This window comes from Pelecanus crispus, chromosome 11 (genome assembly GCF_030463565.1).
Source record: "Pelecanus crispus isolate bPelCri1 chromosome 11, bPelCri1.pri, whole genome shotgun sequence".
NCBI lineage: Eukaryota > Metazoa > Chordata > Aves > Pelecaniformes > Pelecanidae > Pelecanus > Pelecanus crispus.
The window spans coordinates 25,875,580-25,895,854 of record NC_134653.1 but is presented as its reverse complement, the minus strand read 5'-3'; the positions used below and the strand labels follow the sequence as shown (position 1 = coordinate 25,895,854).

At 40.3% G+C, this 20,275-nt stretch overlaps 1 protein-coding gene across 1 annotated transcript in view; it reads right to left on the bottom strand.

Moving 5' to 3' along the window:
* CCDC60 (coiled-coil domain containing 60) overlaps positions 1–18,793 on the bottom strand; it is a 68,032-nt gene extending 49,239 nt beyond the window's left edge. Inside the window, exon 1 of the mRNA XM_075718946.1 lies at positions 18,386–18,793. Coding sequence (XP_075575061.1) covers positions 18,386–18,793 — 408 coding nt within the window. The remainder of the gene's footprint in view (positions 1–18,385) is intronic.
* Positions 18,794–20,275: the final 1,482 nt, after the last annotated feature.

Genomic DNA, 20,275 nt, shown 5'->3' with positions numbered 1-20,275 from the left:
AAACAGAGGCCTTAAATAGTCAAACAAGGTAAAGAAATTAGGTCATTTAGGAAGATGGTGATATCTCACTGATTTTTAAATAGTAAACTCTCTTTTTAAGATACACTCTTGCCCTAGCAGTAACTAATTCCTTCTTCCTCTTCCGCCCAGCTCATACCTTAAACTCATGCATAGACTAAGTCCTTCACACAGGGGTAGTACTTCAACCCACCAACACCGACTATGTGTAACCTTTACACAGTAGGCAGAAAAGACAGGATGGTGATAAGGATCAATCCAGCAAATAAAGTGCCTTTGTTCTCTAAAACCACAGTCACGTTAGCTAGAATTTCAGATTACTGAAAATTCAATATTACAACACAATTTTTCCCCCCAGGAATATGTGTCTCAGTTTTTGCATAGGTCTGATTAAAGTGCAGACATGCCTAAAAAAGTTACTTACTTTTTCAGTGGAACAGATCTGACTTCTACTAAAAGTACCATGATTGCCCTCCCCCCAAATCTCAAAACTTCCTGTTTTACTGTCAGACCTACAATAGAAAAAACTTCAAGTGACAACATAATGCAGACAATGCAGTGAGATATGTTATATAGCCTGAGGTAAAAGAAACTGGCTTCGGAGTCTTTTTTTTTTGGTAAGTTGCTGTAGCCCACTTAAAGAATGAATGGGGGGCTTGGGGCCAAAACCATTATCATCACTGCATCCATTCCCACCAAAATGCATTCTCTGAGAGGTCCTGGGAGCAAACATGCAACCACTCCTACTGGTTTTGTTGATAAATAGAAAATCTTATTCTGCAAAGATTGTTAAGTGAGCATTTTTCATAAGATTTAAATTCATTTTAAACCCCAAAAACAAAGAAAAATACATTAAAAAATACAATATGACAGGCTCCTGGCACAATTTTCTCAAACAACAGCTGGCCAAGTATACCAGACTCACAAGAAAGAAAGAGCTGCCTGTGCTTTCTAAAGAACATTATTTCAAACAAACTAGAACTCAGAAAAAGAAGTCTTTTTAGTTGGCATAGGGACAGGAAAACTACTGATAGAAGGAACAACTAATTATGGTTAAATTCACCTCTGGAAGGAATTGGGGATGCATAAGCAATCCCAGCTTTGCTTTGTAAACAGAACGCTCAGTGGATCAGTCCCAAGAACTTCTATCTCAAGCTCTGAGACAGCTACTTTCATAATTTCTTTTAGAAAACCTCTTTCATGCCAGAAAGTTGAGTTCAAAATTATCAGCTTTATGTGGGTGATTTTGCTTTACTGGTGTCTCAGAACACTTGATAGCTTATGTTAGTAAGGTTTATCACAATTCATTGTATCCACCTGTGAGCTAGCTTTGCATCTACCCAGCACTTATTTCTAGAATGTCTCAACCTGATGATGTATACTTATTTTTTCCCCACATCGACAAAACCAAAGTCTGAAAGCCACCTGATGTGAACAATGATTTGTTAGAAGCCTCACAGTGGGCTAAACTCCAATCGCTGGGCAGCCAGACCCAGAAGCAGGTCATGCCCTGCATATAAGGACAGTTCAGAACTGTTCAGAAACAGTTCCTAAAGAGGATGGGAACAGCAATGCCATGGAAAACCACATATTTATTTGATTAAATGTTTTAGCTTCCAAAGCTCTGACACAGGTTGCTCACAGACAGCATCTGCAAAACTTCAAACTTTACAGTCAAACAAACATTTATTTTGATGCAAAGTACTAAAGTAAAAGTGGTACAAAAGGTAGTCATCATTTCCATGATTAAAGTTGGTTACTCTCAGATGACAGTAGAATAAGTTTAGGTGCTTGTGTGTGGGCAACTGAAGAGCTAGAACTGTGATAACCAGAGGTCTAAAACACTATATTTTTTTGTCATTTCAGATTGCATGACCCTGCTTGCTTGCAAGGAGTATGCTATAGTGTGTTTTAACATGATTCTTCTCTAGACAAAAGCTGTGAATAACTGGAACAGCCATGGTGGTTTTTGCTTGCGTTTTTATACTTACAGGACACAAAAAATAAGCCAATAATCTTCATCTCTACCCTAGGCTTTACTTTTGCTTTCATATAGTAAAAAGAATGGACATTACTGAACCACTTTCACAGTACAATTTTAAAAGGTCTCTTCGTAATGAACGTTCTTCCTATGCTGAAGACTGAGGGTCTCATACTCAGGATTGTGCAGAAGAGATCCATCTTGGACTTCTCCAATTTAGATCATTTTATTTACTCAGAACTAAGTTAAGCAGCATTCAGTCACATGAACACACACACTTACCGAAGCCCTGTTGCAGTAGACAATTTATTTGGTCCACATACCTAGTTTTGTAAGAAGCCATAAAGTCTAGCATAGTCTTAATCAGCGTGAAAGACTGTACTTACTTTACTTAAAGGTCTAAGAAGTCTTAGGGATATTTCAAGAACCTAATTTCTGGACAATACATATGGATAGTCTAGAATTAGCTGTGGGACTGACACATTCTAATGAAATAGCAGTGTCTTAGTCTTGGGATAAATGCTTAAGCTAATACATTCTGTTTCATCACTCTGTTTTTTGCTGAGTAGTATCTAAACCTCATGTAACAGCAGCCTGAAGGTGTTGGAAAGGCTGGACAGCAATACTGTGGTTGGAGAAGAAAATGTCAAATGTGTAGGGAAAGATTAAGCCTGAGCTTGTTAGAGCAATTTTTTTCACTTGTATCTTCCCAGCTCACTAGTGGCACTCCAAATGCTGTTATTCTACGATCACAGTGACTCATGTTTCTGTAGAAGAAAATAATGGAAAGCCAACACTAACAGAAAGCTCAGCTGATTAAACATTACTTCCTCCCATCTATGGCTTTCCTAAGAAAACTTGTGTGGAGGAGAGCTGTGCTAGCAGATCACTTTCCAAGTAAGAAATCTAAGTTAGTTATTACTCAGGCCAAATAGTTATCAAAAGTAACCACTTTTTTTTTTTTCTCTCCTTCCCAAAGTGGTAGCTGGTATCTGTAGATCTTGAGCTTTTGGCAAATAAACATTACATTCACTTCAGGGAAGAAGGAGGAAGTTGTTTTGGTTTTTTGTTCCTCTCCCCCCCCCCCCCCCCAAACACAGCTAAGACTCAGTGACTAGGAAAACCAAAATCCTGCAAAGAAATGTTAGAGAAGTTTAATAACCATAATTCTCTTCCATCATCACAGCATTTTAAAGTATTTTTAAAGGGATGCAGCTTTCTAGCCACATCAAGAAAGATAATATCGTAATGCACAAATTATGACTACAGATTCTCTCCTCTAGAATGCAGACAGATTAATCAGAATCTCTAAGCAGACTGGCAAATACAAATTTTTTGTTTGGTGTTACTCTGCATGCAGTGATATACCTAAGGTCAGAACGTAACCTTCCATATGGAGTAGCTAGACAATGAGAATAATATAGTAAGATCATTACGGAATTGATCTATCATTTTTTCAAATTGTTTTGTCTTTCAAAATTTAAACTTCTACATTGATCTTGCACACTATCTAATCTTTTGGATATTCTAAATCATATTTTAAAAACTCAGATGATTGAGTTTGTATAATGAGAAATTTAATGACCTGTAAAATGAACAGAGTGCATCTGCCAGCCCTAAAAAAGTCATCTTTTCACCACATGCACGTCACAATATGGGACTGACAGTTCCATTGTTATTTTTCCAGGCAGCCACTCCTGTTGCTTCCCTAAAACAAACATGCATATCTGAATGCAAGTTGAAGACTAAGTTTATTAAAATGCTTAAATATTTCATAAAATATTTTTCCAATAACAGTTTAAATAGAATAAACAAAGAGTATACGATGGTTGCTATATAAATGCACATCCTCCCTAGATAAACTGAAAATACAAAGTTTACAAACAAAAATATAACCAAAGTCTGAACCACCATCTAATTTCACTCAAACATATTTTTGTTAAAGGGTCAAATTCTCTGCTGGAGTAAAGGTCCTAACTGAATCCATATTTTGACAGGGATGAATTGGTCCATACCGCAACAGCAGAATGAACATGCATCCACAGACTGGCTGGCACCAACTTCATCCATGATAAATATGAGACAGATGAACATATCGAGAAGAGGATCTTAGTGGCTGTGTTTTAAGCAAGATTAGAGTATCCTTTAATCCTGATACAGAGTCCAAAATACCCTTTGTATATATACACCAAGGTCCTAGCAAACAGTTCTGCATGGGTTTTAGATATAACATACTGAACTAAAAATGTCCTTTTTCAATTGTCTACTTATAATTCACAGTAAAAATTAAGCATGCACACACACATCCCCCTCATTTGTACCTGGATCATCAGATTCAGTTAGCTAGCATTCTAGCATAGATTTGACTAGGTTCTCTGCAAATAAAGCCCTATACCATTTTATGTGCGACTTAAATATTAATACTTTCTTTCAGGAACCACTCTACACTTCTTGTAAAAGTTCAGTCCAAACTGCTAACATCTGACACATAAATAAGGGAATAAGCCACAGCTAAACCATCAAAACTTGACTTTCCAAAGGACAGCTATTTTCAGAAGCATTTTGTGATAGCTGTGCCAGCTGCACACACAGACTGCATTACATCTGTGGCCCATTCTCCTTAAGCATTGTCTTTGTTTTGATTTCCTATTTTGTATTCCATTAGTTTTAAGGCTGTATGTCATACTGCCATTAAATCACTGCTTTCAAGCAATAGTGTCTTCCAGCTGACCTCAGAGCAAAACAGCACAAAGACTTAAATTCATACAATTTGCTCTTAGAACCAGTAGGTGCTGGCAAGCCTTACTCCAGAGCCTCTATATTACATAGCTAACTTGCTCTGACTTACCAATTATTGCCATGCACCAATTCAGATCTCACATAGATAACATAAGCTAGCATTAATTTAGGAAAACAGCTGAAAGTGAAATACCTGAAGGGGAAAAAAATTACATACACAGTATTTTACCAAAACCAACTTTCTTAAAAGGCAAGGATTCAAACATTTCTGACAAGCTAATGGAAACAGCAAAGTGACTGTTTGGAAAAGGTTTGTTGTTTGTTTGTTGTTTTTTTTTTTTATCTGCTGTCACTAAAAGATGAAGTGAGCTCACTGTCAGCAAGAGTGATTTCTGACTGTCAGACAGCAAAGTTGAATGGATTCCATGCTGCAAAGCTTTTAGAGAAAGCCAGAAAAAGAAAAAATAAAGCTTTAATCTGATGAACATAGCTAGGGATCACTAGGATCCTGCCAAGGTTTAATTTCTCATTTTTCAAGGATTAACATCATTGTTTATAGTTCAGACTGTTACATAGTGACACAAGCTCTAAACAGAGTGACAAGAAACAAGCCCAACCAAACAAATAACAATTCCAAGATGTAGCAATGCCTCTGATGGGAGTTTAAAATGAGCTTATTTTACAGAAATCCACCTATGAGCTTCACCAACAATGGCAGCATTTGTTGAGGCAGAGCTTGCGGGTGAAGTGCCTGAGAATCCTCCAGCGACGGTACAGCTGTCTGCACAGAGGATTCAGCTCCCTGAACTGTAATGAGCAATTTGTCTCACAGCTTTGATCCACCGTCAGTTTAGCTGACACTGACTCCAGGAATTAATTTCTAACATTTCAGGGTACCCTAATAAAAAAAAATTGAAGCAGTGTGTGGTAGATATCTGTAGATAACCTATCACCTGCTGCAGGTGTAACAGAAAAGTTAAATGTGTTTCTGTTATAGTACAAAGGCTCTCAGTTTATTGAATGTGTAAATTTCATAACCCTAAGACAAAATAGCAATAAGGTAAAGCAGCATAAAGGACAGAATATTTTAACCATATGCTCTAAGCTAATACTGTGTTGGTCCCATGTATTTGAGAAGCTTCCTTAGAGAAAAGGCTTCCTTTGTACAACTGAACAGATCCTTTATTTGAACAATCTGCTCACTTTGGAAAATGGGTTTAGAACTAGAGGGAGATCAGTTTCCAAGTTTTTAGAACCATCACAATGGAATTGGACTAGAATATGTTTGGTTTTTAATTACAAGACAATTGTTACAGATTTTCAATTATCTTGTCAACATAATAAATGCAATGTACAAAAGTCATAAATACTTCTAGCTCTGACATAACTGATCAACACTAAATAGACCAGTAAATACCAGATTTAGAAAACATTTAGGAAGGGCATATAAACTCTCTTTAAATTCCATCCTGCTGTGACAATGTCATTACACTGCAGATGGATCACAATCCATCTATTTTGGTCCGTTCTGGGCAAAAAATCTTTGTCAGTAGCAAACTGCCACTTGTTGTGGCTTAAGGTTGTCACACTTGACCATTGTGAACAGATGGCAGTCACACCATTCTTCACCAGGCAGCCAACATAATTACACCTGCAAGAAAGTAATAGTCCTAAGAGTTACCAATGACCAGAATTCCAGACTTTACTATTTCCTATTCCCCTGTAGTCATGTGTCTGGCAGTAAGCTATGTGACAGGAGAGGAACATTGCTGCTGGGCTCTCGTGTGTGGTTTTTTTTTTTGTGGGGAACGTTTCACATGTAGGCTCCACAAGATGATATGCAGTACCTGCAGTACTGTGTCACAGCCTCTCTGACATAGCCAACACAGCCAGGTGGCAGACCACCGATCAAGATGACCAGTAGCACCTGGCAGCTGGGGTCAGACAGTACCACAAATACATGAGGTATCAGTCTAGTTGTGAGGGAATTCAAGGCATGAACCATATGTGTGAGCCTTACTCTAAAACTGTCAGCCATGACAGGTTTGACTTTCTGCCCTTAACTCTCCAGTGAAAAAAGATAATGTTCACACTTTATTTTTAGACCATAGTTATAACTTCATTTGTTCTCAAAATAAATAGCTCCCCAAACAGCAGGACAAACAATTAGCTACGAGGATCATTTGTTATCTAATAAAGTCGTAAGTCTTCCTCTATCTGCACTGGGAGCTAATAGCTTCAAGGGGTACAAGCAGTTAAAAAATTACTTTGAGGGGAGAGGGAGGAATCAACAGAGACAGAGCAGAGTTCAATAACTCAGGGTTCCTGAAGCAGAGAGGGAAACATTGACACACAGTGGGAGCAAGTGATGCCACCTAGGAGTCCTGGACAGATCAGGATGCTCAGAATGGCAGACACATGAGGCTATCTGATCACCGGGAACCCTTGGTTGCACCTGCGGGAGAGAAATGAAGCACTGAGGCCAAACCTATTGAAGTAAATACATTTCAGACTGAAGTACTGCAGTCCAAGGGCTGCTCTAACAGATGAGGAATGATATGATTTCACCCTCCCAGAAGTTCCACAGGCATTAGCTCAAGGCCAAAGACACAGCTGAGTGCACTCCCAGGGACTAGGATTGGCCAGAGGCTTCAGTGGGCTCTGTAATTTGCTGCAACCTAACTTGAACTTCAGCAGAGAAAATACTACAAATAACCCTAACAGCTTTGCAGTCTCTTTATTTCAAACATATGGATTGTTATCCAGAGCCTGACAGAATTTGCCAGCTAGAACTTGCCTTTTATGAGTAAGGAAACCTACTAAAAAGTCAAAAACATTCTTAAAAAGGAAAGATTTGTAATGGATGCAGTGTATGAATGAGTGATTACAAATTTAAATACATCACAACAGCTTTATGAAGCATCTTCTGACCCTTAAATGAAATTGTGTAGGTGTGTATGAAGTTAAATGCTCCCAGACCAAAATTTAGCTGTGTTTCACTTAAAGAACTGTGCTTTACTCCATTATTACTCCACTGAGGCTGACAGACAAGCATATGAAATACCCGAGTGTTCCACACCAGTAAGGACTGTGGAATCTGTCTTTTGTACCCTTTGTATTAGCAGAGAGAATGCATAAACCTTTTAGCAGTAAGTCATTAAGGAATTAAGTTAAAACCTCCCTCTTAATACACCAGAAAAACAGGTTCCAGGCTACAATACCCCAAACAATGCCACAGCCTAGTTTTCACAAATAACACAAACTCCTTTTGAAAAAGAGCAGATTCCAAATTAATATTAGAGTTACTACCTCCTTCCCCATACCCTGCTTTTGAGCTCTTAATGTAAATAGTGACAGTTATATAGCTGCCTAATGAACTTGACTATTGTCCCCTAAAAATACTCTCTATCTTAGCTCTCCTTCTGTGCAAATAGCATAACATTAATTTAATGGAAAGGTCACATTATACTACAAGGAATGTAGTGACATTCCATTATGTCCTTCTCCCTGCTTACAGTCCTCCCCCCCCCCTCATTGCTGTTGTGCATTCAACACTTTTTCTATAGGCATTTAATGAATAATGAGAAGCTACTCTAGCCATGGAGAATGCTGCCTGCAATTTAAGACACATCATTCTACGGTCTCAAGGAAAGTGAAACACCACCAATCTCATTTTATACATATGGTTTTTCCTCTGCAAGCCAAACTCAAGCTTTAATTATGACGCTTTTTCCCCTCACTGCTAAATGCCTTCATTCACTTTGCCTGCACAGGAAAATATTCCAATTTAAGAACAGGTTTCAAAGGTTTCTTGCATTCAGATCAACTTACCCTGAAACTATTTTCTGTATGAGAAGGATGATTCCCCCCCTGCCATGCAGTGTCTGGGGGGAATTAGCAAGGTGTCCTGGCTAAACTTCAACTTGCTTCAACTGCTCTGTGCTCACTTAAGTTCACCTCTCCTTTTTCAACTGCATACATTATTCTTCACCACTTTCTATCCTGAACTCTCAGGTAGTACTGCTCTGCTCCGTTGACCACAGTTAACCAGGGATGGCTGATACGATCTCTACATTCAGTCTGCAAAGTACTTTTGGCATCATTTGGGGTAAAACTTACCTATAAATATATTATCCTCCCTATAAACGAGCACAACCCAACCTATCTACAAATCTAGTCCTGCATTTCTACATCAGTTGTGATTGCTTTTTCCCCTCATGTGAATATAGAGATCTCCACAATGTTCATGCTCCCCTGCCCCTAATTAAATACCTACCACTTCCTACTAGTGATCACATACACAGACAGGTTCCCAAGTTCCACGTATGCAAAACAGCTTGGCGTTCCCACCTGAAACATTTTCTTACATTTCTGGTACACATACATTCATTCCTGACAAAACTCCACCGAACATTACATTAGAGAAATCCTCCAGTGTCTGGTAAGATCAGCATTAATGTTCCTTTGTGCTCTCAGAGTGACACAAAGGAATAGGAACCAGAAACTCATCCATGAATTACAGAGTGTTAACCTTACTGTCCGGTGCAAGTTCTAAACTGATCATACCCACAAACAGTAACAAACATTTATTTCTTACATAGCACTTCTAGTCAGATCTCAAAATATTTTTCCCCATTCTCTCCCAAAAATAACAATTTGACAAAGCGTTACCAGTTCACAAAAGTAATTTTTAACAGCCACACCACAGCCAGGGGAGCACCAGGTTCTTCAGATACAGATAGTCTATTTCTTTCAGCAACCTACAGAGTATTTGTATGCACTATTTAAGAGAAGCAGACATTAAACCTGTTAAAAATCTAGTGTTTTGAATATTCACTGTAAAGCATAATCTTTGTAATGCTCTTCTCTCCTGCCCCAGGCATGATATTGCAGATCAATTCCCAAACCTAGGTGAGCGATGCAATTTGCTGTGACGACTCAAGCTGTAATCACAGAAGTGTAATGCACCATGACTGTACCAGCAGCCTGACATTTGGCAAGTTTACTAAAACCTTAATAACAATGCATTATTACATTTGATATGCTTCCCTTAATTCATTACAGAAGCAGCCTTTAGGAACAGAAATTGAACTTTTGAAATTGATTAGACTGTTCTGAACTTAACAGCATGGAGATTGCGTGGACCCTACCAGTTAGTTGCTGTTCCAGAGATGTGTCAAACTAATTTAGTGATCATAAAGCCTTTATTTTTATAGAACATAACATTTTCACGTAGTTAGGCTCAGGTCAGGATTAGCACCTAACATTTAATACTCATGTTGGAAAGTAAAACTATCACTCTTAACCAAATAAAAAAAGTCCATCCGTAAGCATATTCCCTATCTCGTCTCATTTATATCACCATTTTTGTTTCACAGTCTAAAAGACAAAGCAAGAACACCTGCAGGAAAATCCAAGAGCTCAGGAACAGAAAGTTCTTCACTATAATACCAGGTTTATATTTTCCATATGCAATTAGCTAAGTTAATTCACTTTTCTAAGTCACCTTCTCTAAAGGTACAAGAAAGGTAATGATTGTCAGTCTCACAAGGTCATGAAGAAAAACATTTCAACAAAACTCCCGGTACACAAGTGCTTAAATGTTACGGTTAACAGTAGTAAAACCAACTACTTCAGCACTGAAGGACTGCTGCTCTTCTAAAATAGCCAAGAATTTTCTAAGAGATGTGACTACACTGGCAGAGTAAGTCACAGATAAGAATAAAAAATGAAATTCAGAAATTCTGCATCAACAACAGCTTCACTATGCCTGCTAAAGAATCTCAAATACTTGGTTGTTATCCTCTTGTTAGAATTACTGCAGTATGATGTAATACTTCCCCATTTTGTCCATGGACATGCACAAATAGTTCCTAAAAAATGGCATGACTGCCTTTTTCAACTTTTTAGTAAAGTGTCTTAAAAATTAAACCCAAGTTAAAAGAAATATATTTATGGTTCAGGCTAACAAAGCGGAATAAGCTTAATTAATAAAAACAACAGTAGGCAGTGTACAATCTAACAGCCTAATCTGACATAACATTTGTTGAAGGAGGCAGAAAACTATCCTCTCTTGCAATTTAAGCATATATCCAAGTTTGATAAAATGCCTAAGTTTGCACTTTCCTTCTTATATCATTTGCTCTGTTCTGGCTCTGTCTATGACAACACCATTATCTATCACCTCACAGCTTCTTCCTTTTCCTCTCCTCCTTTTAGTACCACTCTCACATAACCAAATTAGCGCTCCAGACCACTAATTCAGTCACTTAAAGCTATACCCTTTTCTGTTATTCCATAGTCAAATTATCCACACTCTGCTTATTCACCACTTCCTACGCCCTCAAACCTTATGCATTCAGGCTTACTAACATTTAATACCGTGTACATAAAAGCAGCAATATAATGGTAAATTACCATTACATTGCAAATGTCTGGTGGGTCAATACCTCCTTGGATGGGTGAGAACAAAGTCATATATGAGAGCAACAGAGAGATGCCATTAGGCCATTCATTTCCAAACATCCTCCAACTTTGTCTTCTGCGACAAGAAATGCATCTGTTACTATTTAAAAAAAAAAAAAGGAAAAGTGGTGTATTGTTATGCTTGCCAACATAGTTAAAGGCTACAGAAGACAGTTAAAAAAAAAAATACTTGAGCAACTCATTCTATTTACTGGAAATCAGCATTATTCATAAGAGGTGTACAACCAGAGTTTCACTTGCTTGCTGCTAGCAGTGACCCTGGTGAAATCTAGAAGCGTACATCAGCTTTCATCATGAGAAGTGAAGCAAAGACATCACCTCAGATGGATAACGTGCATGAATTCTGTTCTGCCTGATGATTACCATGCTGAGAGTTTGCACACATAAGTTACTGACAGGTTATGGAGCTTGTAGGAAAAGTCATTGGTGTAACACCCACAGTTAGTTCCCCCACACCCACCCCACTGAGCAGAAGAGCTACTTCTCTGTATGTTCACTCCAGAAAGAAGAAAAAAACAAACTTGTATCTGGTTAACACCAAAGGGGGGAGAAGGAAAAAAAAAAAGGGGGGGGGGGAACCCACAACACCCTTTTACCTATTAAAAACAAGAAAAGGAAACTAGAGAAGGTTAGCCAAAGAAAAACTATCTGCAAAACCCACCTATGTTAATTAGGTACAAGAAATCTCCATGGAAACCTAAGTTAGGCATACCTGTATACCCATTGTATGGTAAGCTTTCAAATGGAAGCATCACATACTGATGACAATGTCTTTCAGACATTCTTTAATGTACATTCAGCCAGGTCTCTCAGAGGCATAAAATGACGCACCCTTTCATTTCCGTAACAAGCAGTAGAATCTTTCTTACAACGTGACGCTATGAACTCTGAAATTGTAATCACAGTGTCAATGTGCTTGCACTGGCTTTTTTGTTTTGTTTTACATGATCTGTACTTAACATCACCGATATGTTTTGGCAATAGCAAGGTGATAAACTGCAGTCAATTGACAAATGGCAGTTTTCCAACTAGTGACTTTTCTTGCAAAACCTATTTCTCTCTCTTCTGTCCTGGAGCATTTCTAGCATGTAGAGCATGTAGGCTTATGGCCTGCTGTAAAATGTTGTGACTTTAGAAAGCAAGGAAAAAAAAAAAAGAAAGTAATTTCTTGAAAATTAGAAGTTTCCCCATATTAACTGTGTTGCACTCAGGAAATTTATTTTGTTCATGATCTGCAACAGATAACCAAGATTATGCAAGCCATGACACAATCTATGTAGCTATTGCAATGGAAGGGTAAAGACAAACCTGGTTTTGCAGATGCTTTTAGTTTTCACACTGATTTTCGTATGGGGGGGCATGCACTACCGTCACAGCTTCAAAAAAAGAAAAAAGAACTTGGGCATAATTTTGTGGTTTTGCAGATGCTTTTAGTTTTCACACTGATTTTCGTATGGGGGGGCATGCACTACCGTCACAGCTTCAAAAAAAGAAAAAAGAACTTGGGCATAATTTTGTGTTTCTCATCTTAATTCCCAATTTTTCCATCAGAAATGCAGAAGGACAAACATAATAAATTCAGATCACTGGAGAAGCTGAAAGCATGACTCACTGCTACAACCTCTTCTGTACTCTCCCTGTTTCTTGCTTGTTCCCTTCCTTCTGTCCAAAACACCAGCCCTTATAAACATTGTAATTCCTGAGCTGACAGACTGTCATGACAAGAGGAGCCTGGCAAAATAATACAATCAGGAAAAAAAAAAACAACCCAGCCTTAAATCAAATATGAATTAACCCTTGCAAACAAAGCACATTCAAAATTCTCAACTTCATGCTGCCAATATGCATTTTTTATTTGTTAAAGAGATACTCAAATGTTTATCAACAAAGACTTTTAGACTACCTCTAGCAAGCAGTGGCAAGATGTGGAAGGGTCCAATTTCACCAGCCAACAATCTACCAAAATACCCCAAGAGATACTTGAATCTGAACACCTCTATCAATGCTTTGGCACTTCGGAATAACAGCCATCCCAGTGATAACTCACCTTTATATTCTATCTCATATAGCCAATATGGAAAAAAAATACTCTAGAAAGTATTAGCATTTTATAGCTTTTCACTTTCAAAGCCAGTTGAGTAGTTAACAGAAAGAAATGTTGTGCTATCCTCTTTCTCACTAGCATTTTGTTGAAATTTCACTCTCTTCAAATAGGAAGTTTCAAGGTATTTTTGAAGCTTCTTCTAAATCTATAATGAAGTTGTTTGTTTTTAAAAAAATTACGCAGGCATAGCACTTGTTAGATGCAGGTGTGAGACTGGGGTTGATCAATGACCTTATAGTGGTTACTCAATTAGGAAAGCATTAGGGATGTCACCACACCAGTGTAGTCTGGCCTGACCAGTTTCTCCATCTTAGAGATACTAGGAAGACAACCCACCACTAATGTTTTCCTGCTGTTCACAGAGTGATAAGGAATTATGACTGACCTTTGCATCAGAGAGCTGACAGGAAAAAAGTTCTTTGCGTTACAAGTTCTGCCTTGAAATACACATTGTCCGTCTTTTGGAAAGCAAGGTTTTAAATTGGAAACCCTGACAGATCTTATCTGCAGTAATAACAAATAAAATCAGTGTAATTTCTCTTGAAAGAAATTGCTCTGTTTTCTTCTCCAGTTTCCAGCTTAAAACCTTTCATTGCTGATGCTGTTGTCAATCTTATCTAGTGACCTATTTACCCAAAGCACAGAATTACAGAACAGAATTTTATGACAAGTACAAAGCAAGCTTTGACACTAATAATACCCAAGATTTTGTGGACTTGGATTGTTTTTAGGGCTTGGTCAGAAAGGCCACCTTTCTTTCATGTAAAAAGTCAAGAAGCCACCTCAGAGGTTTTGCAAATGAATTTGTCATAGCAATTAAGGGAAAGAAGCTATATAAACATGATAAAAGGTGACTAACATCACCATGCACTGTTACATTAAAGAATAAGAAAGAGACCTTTAACACATTGCTATGAACGCTTAGGAAATCAAAAATACTGTCTGGATAGCTACATTCTTTGACTTTCAATGAATCAGTGCTGTCTGCAATGCGCATCTGACCTTTGAGAGAGAGGGGAAAAAACCTCAAACCAAATGAAGTAACTTCCAATTATTTGTAATGGAAGCTGGAAGGGCTCTATCTTGCGGTATGGGTATGGACTCATACTAGAATCATAGAATGCTTTGGGTTGGAAGGGACCTTTAGAGGTCACCTAGCCCAACCCCCCTGCAGTGAGCAGGGACAGCTTCAACTAGATCAGGTTGCTCAGAGCCCCATCCAACCTGACCTTGAATGTTTCTAGGGATGGGGCCTCCACTACCTCTCTGGGCAACCTCTTCCAGTGCTAACACAACACAGAACCAGGCAGCCCCATAGGGAGTCTCTTCCCCAACGCTCCAACAAGTTTTGAAAAGGCAAGAATCTGAAATCCATTGGGGAAGATACTTGGTGTAGCTGCTCTGGTTAAAATACATGGCCCATTCAACTTCTCCGGATTCTTCTCGTAAAGACAGTGACAGGGAGCAGACAGCACATGTAGAAAGCCAGCACATGTAAAGCACATCTGAAAACACCAAGACACTGCTGGGGATAGAAGTTGGGGTAATTGGCAATCTAAAGCCATAAGGGTCACAAAATCCACGTTGTTGTGAAAGCTGTCCACTCAATTACACTTGGATAATACTGTATAGGATGGGTAAAAGAAGCCTCCTTGGTGCTGGTTTTGGGGTTTTTTTTGTTTGTTTTCTGTTTGGTGTTTTTTTGTTATTTGTTTGGGGTTTGGGGGGGGTTTTTTGGTGGTGTTCGGTTGTCTTTTAAACACAAATGCTACACTTCCTGAGCTTCCCCCATCCCTTGCGGGTATTGCTAATAGTTTGGAAGGCACTTAATGTGTTCCAGTGGGTTGCAGTGGAATGCAACTCTTCCACTGCATTGACCCAGCTTTACTTAGTGTTTTCACTCTAAGACAGATACCACATTCTCTGTGTGACTACAGAACAGCAGAATTTCCAATGCAACAGTTAGAACAGTCAAATCCCAGCTCTACGTTTTCAGATGCCAAATTTACTTAAAAATACAAAAAGCATCCACATACAGCTTTTCTGAACACATTTGTTACCATCAAGCATATAAAAAAGCATCCTGAACGTGCAATTATTACATATTAATATCCTGTGTCCATATCATTTTGTATAACCATCCCCGCATACTTACCTAAATGTTTTTTAGCTCTTAAAATCGATTTTTTTTAATACCAGTTTAGAAAATAGCATTTGCCAGCAGATATTAGCATACTCAAGTCCTGTTGAATTCACAGGGTTTTTATCATCATCTTGCTGTTTACAAATTTTACTGTCATTCATCACTGCAAATCATCAGCTGTACTTGTGGCTGAAGGAAATGCTAACTCAGAAGGCAGAGAGGAGTGCAACTGCATTAATCAGAGATCATGATTTTTACTACAGGAATGTTATGCTCTCAGACACCTATAATTAGGCATATCCAGTATCTACAATCTTCTCAGCTATTCAAAGTATTATGGGGACTGTTAGGTGTGGGTGGCAATGAGAGTAAATAACTCATATAAAGCAAAAATACAGGTAATAGAAAAGTATTTTTTAAATTAGGCAATAGGAGTATGTTTCTGTTTTAGTATCTCTGAAAAACACATAAATAGATTTCTGCAGAGCACACTGGCAGCTTAAATAGTGAGAGCTGGTGCATGAGCAGCACAAAATCCCTGGGCCTTCCCCAGTTTGTGGGGATGGAAGAAAGCAGAGGACATGTCAGATTAATTGCCAGGAGGTTTGGGGTTTTTTTTTGTTTGTTTTTTTTTTTTTAGTTTTCTGACTTAGTAACCATTACCTTTTAGGAAAAGGAAAAAAATGGTTAGCCTGAGATTTTTCAAGACTATGTAGTGCTTTTAGCTATGCTCTCCACAAAAAGGAACAGCAGGTATGACTACATCCCCTCCAGTAGCTTCATGAATCTAAAGCATAAGCTGCAGCCACACATCCAATGACCTACATATAGTTTATTTTCTGTATCAACTGTATACTCTTAATTTGGTCAAGTTGAGTAGCTGAGTTCCACTGGGTTTCAGAGAACCCTTAAGGATCAAATCCTGACATAATTTTTCAAGACGAGAACAACAACAACCACTACAAACTAACCAACATTTTCATTCAGGATTATCAGAATTTTAAAGAGTGTATCTGCCACTGAAAAATGTTTAAAGCCACTTCTAATATTCAGACGGAAAGATGTTTTAGAAGTTAAGGTTAAACCAATGTCCTGGTTTCAGCTGGGATAGAGTTAATTTTCTTCCTAGTAGCAGGCATAGTGCTGTGTTTTGGATTTAGTAGGAGAAGAATGTTGATAACACACTGATGTTTTAGTTGTTGCTAAGTACTGCTTATGCTAGTCAAGGACTTTTCAGCTTCCCATGCTCTGCCAGGCGCACAAAAAACTGGGAGGGGGCACAGCCAGAATAGTTGATCCACACTGACCAAAGGGCTATTCCATACCATATGACATCATGCTCAGTATAGAAACTGGGGGAGGGTTGGCCGGGGAGCAGCGATTGCTGCTCAGGAACTGTCTGGGTATCGGTTGGTGGGTGGTGAGCAATTGCATTGTGCATCACTTGCTTTGTATATTATTATTGTTATTATCATTACTATATTGTTATTCTTATCATTACTGTTTTACTTTATTTCAATTATTAAACTGTTCTTATCTCAACCCAGGAGTGTTTCTCACTCTTACTCCTCTGATTCTCTCCCCCATCCCATCGTGGTATGGGGTGTGAGCGAGCGGCTGCGTGGTGCTTAGTTGCTGGCTGGGGCTAAACCACAACAACCAAGAACACTGGCAACACTTGCTGGATGTTGACTAATTTACAGAAACAAGCCTCTGAATGAAGACAGCCAGCAAGATGCTGCTTTAGGTAGTATGTAAAAATAAAGTGAATGCCACCCATTGTCTATTTAGAGCTTAAAACACTCGATCTAAAACTTCAAGCTCTGAATGCAACACACACAATCAGAGCAGAAAATTAAGTGGTGGGTGGACAGAATCTTTTCTGACTACCCTGAAAAATAACCATGCTACTTCTGCTGCAGCTGTCAGAGACTATCCCCTGGGCACTCCATTAGAAAGCACATAGCAAAGTGTAGGCTCAAAGTCACAGAGACTGATGTTACAGATAGGCTGGAAAGACTTCACTCTGTTTCCACAAGGAAAATTGCTCTCTGCACAAAACAGCACAGAAAACGCCGAGAACGTCAGATGTCCTTGCGTGAGCCAACAGCATTGAGGAAAAGAAATGGCAGAACACTGCAAGCTCATGTCAAGCATCAGTGATGGAGTTCTTGTCCCTGTGGCTTAATGATTCAAGCTTGACTTAAAAGCAACTTGAGACAGTTCAATACCCACCAAGTTAGTGGGTATGCAGCACTAAGGAGACCAGGAGATAATAACCACACAAACAATCAAACTGTCACAGACGCTCCTGGCTAATCCCCTTACACCTTCCTGAAACCCAAATACAGATGCAAAGTAAAATATAAAATAATTAATCCACTACCTGCAACGCCATCCCTACTTACATAAGTTTTATTACAAACACTTACTTTTTATACTATTCTTATGCTCAACTGCCTCCATTTATCATTCCTGCTTTTAACCCATCCTTTACCCTCATACCCTCAGTATGATTCCTCTCCTTCCATTTTCAAGACTTTACCTTTCCCTGAGTATTTTCCCTTAAGTACATTCTCATTATCTCATGCTTTCCTTTTCATTTATTAGCCCATTGTCTCTGCTCCATTTTAAGTGCTCTCATTAAGAACTTTAAAGACCAGTTTCAAAAGCCAGTTCCCAAATCACAATATACACACCAAAGCAGTCCCGCTTTATTTACAAATGTCCTGTACCATCATCAAATATTATACTAGATTGTGATTATTCACAGGAAAGCATGGAATATTGTTTCAAACATTTCTTTAAACAGAAATAATGATTCCTTTCCCTGGAAACAGGGGCTTGCAATTTACTTAGAAGAAAAGCCTTCCTCCTTTTCTATTTAAAGCAGAACCAGGAAAGTCAGGCCTACCTGTGCAAGCTGCCCCAAAGAATAGAGGGTGAGTTTCTTCGCATCTGTGTAGAGAAGCTCTCCAAGCTCCTGATAAGGCTTCCCAGGGGGGGTGAAGTGTCCCTGAGTGAATTGCTTTTGCCTCCTATAGTAGTTTTCCCAGAACACTTGTTCTCTTGGAGGTTCACTGCTTCTGTAAATCGTTCTGCTTCTGGCCAAGACCTTTCCTTCCTTCTGAGCAAAGCCAGGCAAAGCCTGAATACACACAAAATCTCGAGGATTCAATGCTTTAGTGGCTGCCAGCACCTTGATTCTGTTGCTCTTAGGTGGATCTGGTACCACAGCTGCCTTGAGTCTGCTGCTACTCTCTGCATTTGCCACCACACGTGCCTCAACTCTGAGGTTTTTAGGTGCATCTGGTGCTGGCATTGTTCCAGAAGGGGAACCTTGATGGCTTTAACTCCCTAAGTTATTAAAAATTCTGGTTTCCCCAGTCATGAAGACGCATGCCTGCTACCCAAACTCTGAAGCAAGTCTTTTAATTTTCTATAGGATAGCCCAGCAGAAGAATCTACTGCTAACTAACGCTACATGAGCTCTCATTCCCCTCAGCAGGCCCCTCAAACAGCAGAAATAAATCCTAAGGGGCACGGACCCCTAAAACCTAACCCGTCTCCTGGGGAACACCCAAAGCCAGAGCACCTCCCTCCGAAGGGTTTCGTTACAAATAAAACTTCCTTTACACCTCACGCCAAGGGCCCCCCACCTCCCAAACTCTGCGGACCAGCCTAAACTTGCCCCACCTCCTCCCTCAAGGCGCCGCGGGGGGGGGTGGGGGGGGGTGAGGGCAGACCCTCCCCTCCTCAGCCCCCTCAGAGGGCGCCGCTCTCGCCCGCGGCGCCGCGCGACAGTTAACGGCCACCCGTCCGCGTCACTCGGTTGCCCGGGAAACCGCGGGCGAGGCCGCGCAGGTGCACGGGGGGCGTGGACGTGCGGAGGGGCCCGCGCACGTGCCAAGGAGCGCGCACGCGCAGAGGGGGGGGGCGCGCGCAGGGGCCGGCGCGCACGGAAGCGTGCGCGAGGCCCTGAGCAGCGCGGAGGCGCGCAGGGGCGCGTGCGCGGGGCGGGGTCCCCTGTGCCCCCCGCGGCTCCTTGCTCCGCCCTTGGGCGTGAGGCTGCGCTGCGGGGCCCTGCGGCTCGGGCCTTGCTTCAGCACCGAGGGGCCGGCGGGGAGGGTGGCGAGGGGATTCCTCCCGCGGAACCCAGGCTGGGGGTCACCGGGAGGCAGCGGCTAGCTCAGGGTTTCTCCAGGCGTGAGGGTGCCCGTGGAGATGGGTTTCTTCACCTTCCTTTCAGCTGCCGAACGAGCTAAGGTGTCCCCCCAGAGCTTAGGGACACCGGAGCTTGTGGCTGAGGGAGGACTGGGCCGCAAACAACGTCTTTTGCCTGTAGGTAAACAGAACTTTATCACTTCAGAGCTCTGTTGGAAGGCTCAGCGGTTAAAGCACTGTGAAGTGGGAGACCTGCGTGTCATTGTAACAGTAAATTCAGCAATACTCATCAGTATTTCAATTAATTAATTACCATTCTTGGCTTCTCTCCCGGGCAGCAGCTTGGGGCGCGTGGCAGAGCAACCGCAGCCCCCGGGGGCCTCAGGCAGGTGCTGCTCAGCCCTTGAGAAAACCCATCAAACCTCACTCCTCCTACGACCGTTTTCAGTAAAAGCCTTTCAAACTTCACTCAAACCTTGTCCAACAAGCAGTAACTGGTGGCAAATGAGAACTCCAGATGAATTTAATACTGTATCTGTTCAGCCCTAAAATACACAGACGATCAGCAGCAATAGCACATTATTTGAGGTGTATGATTTCCAGCAGATTGGGTTTTTAGCCTGTCAAGATCGCTCCAACC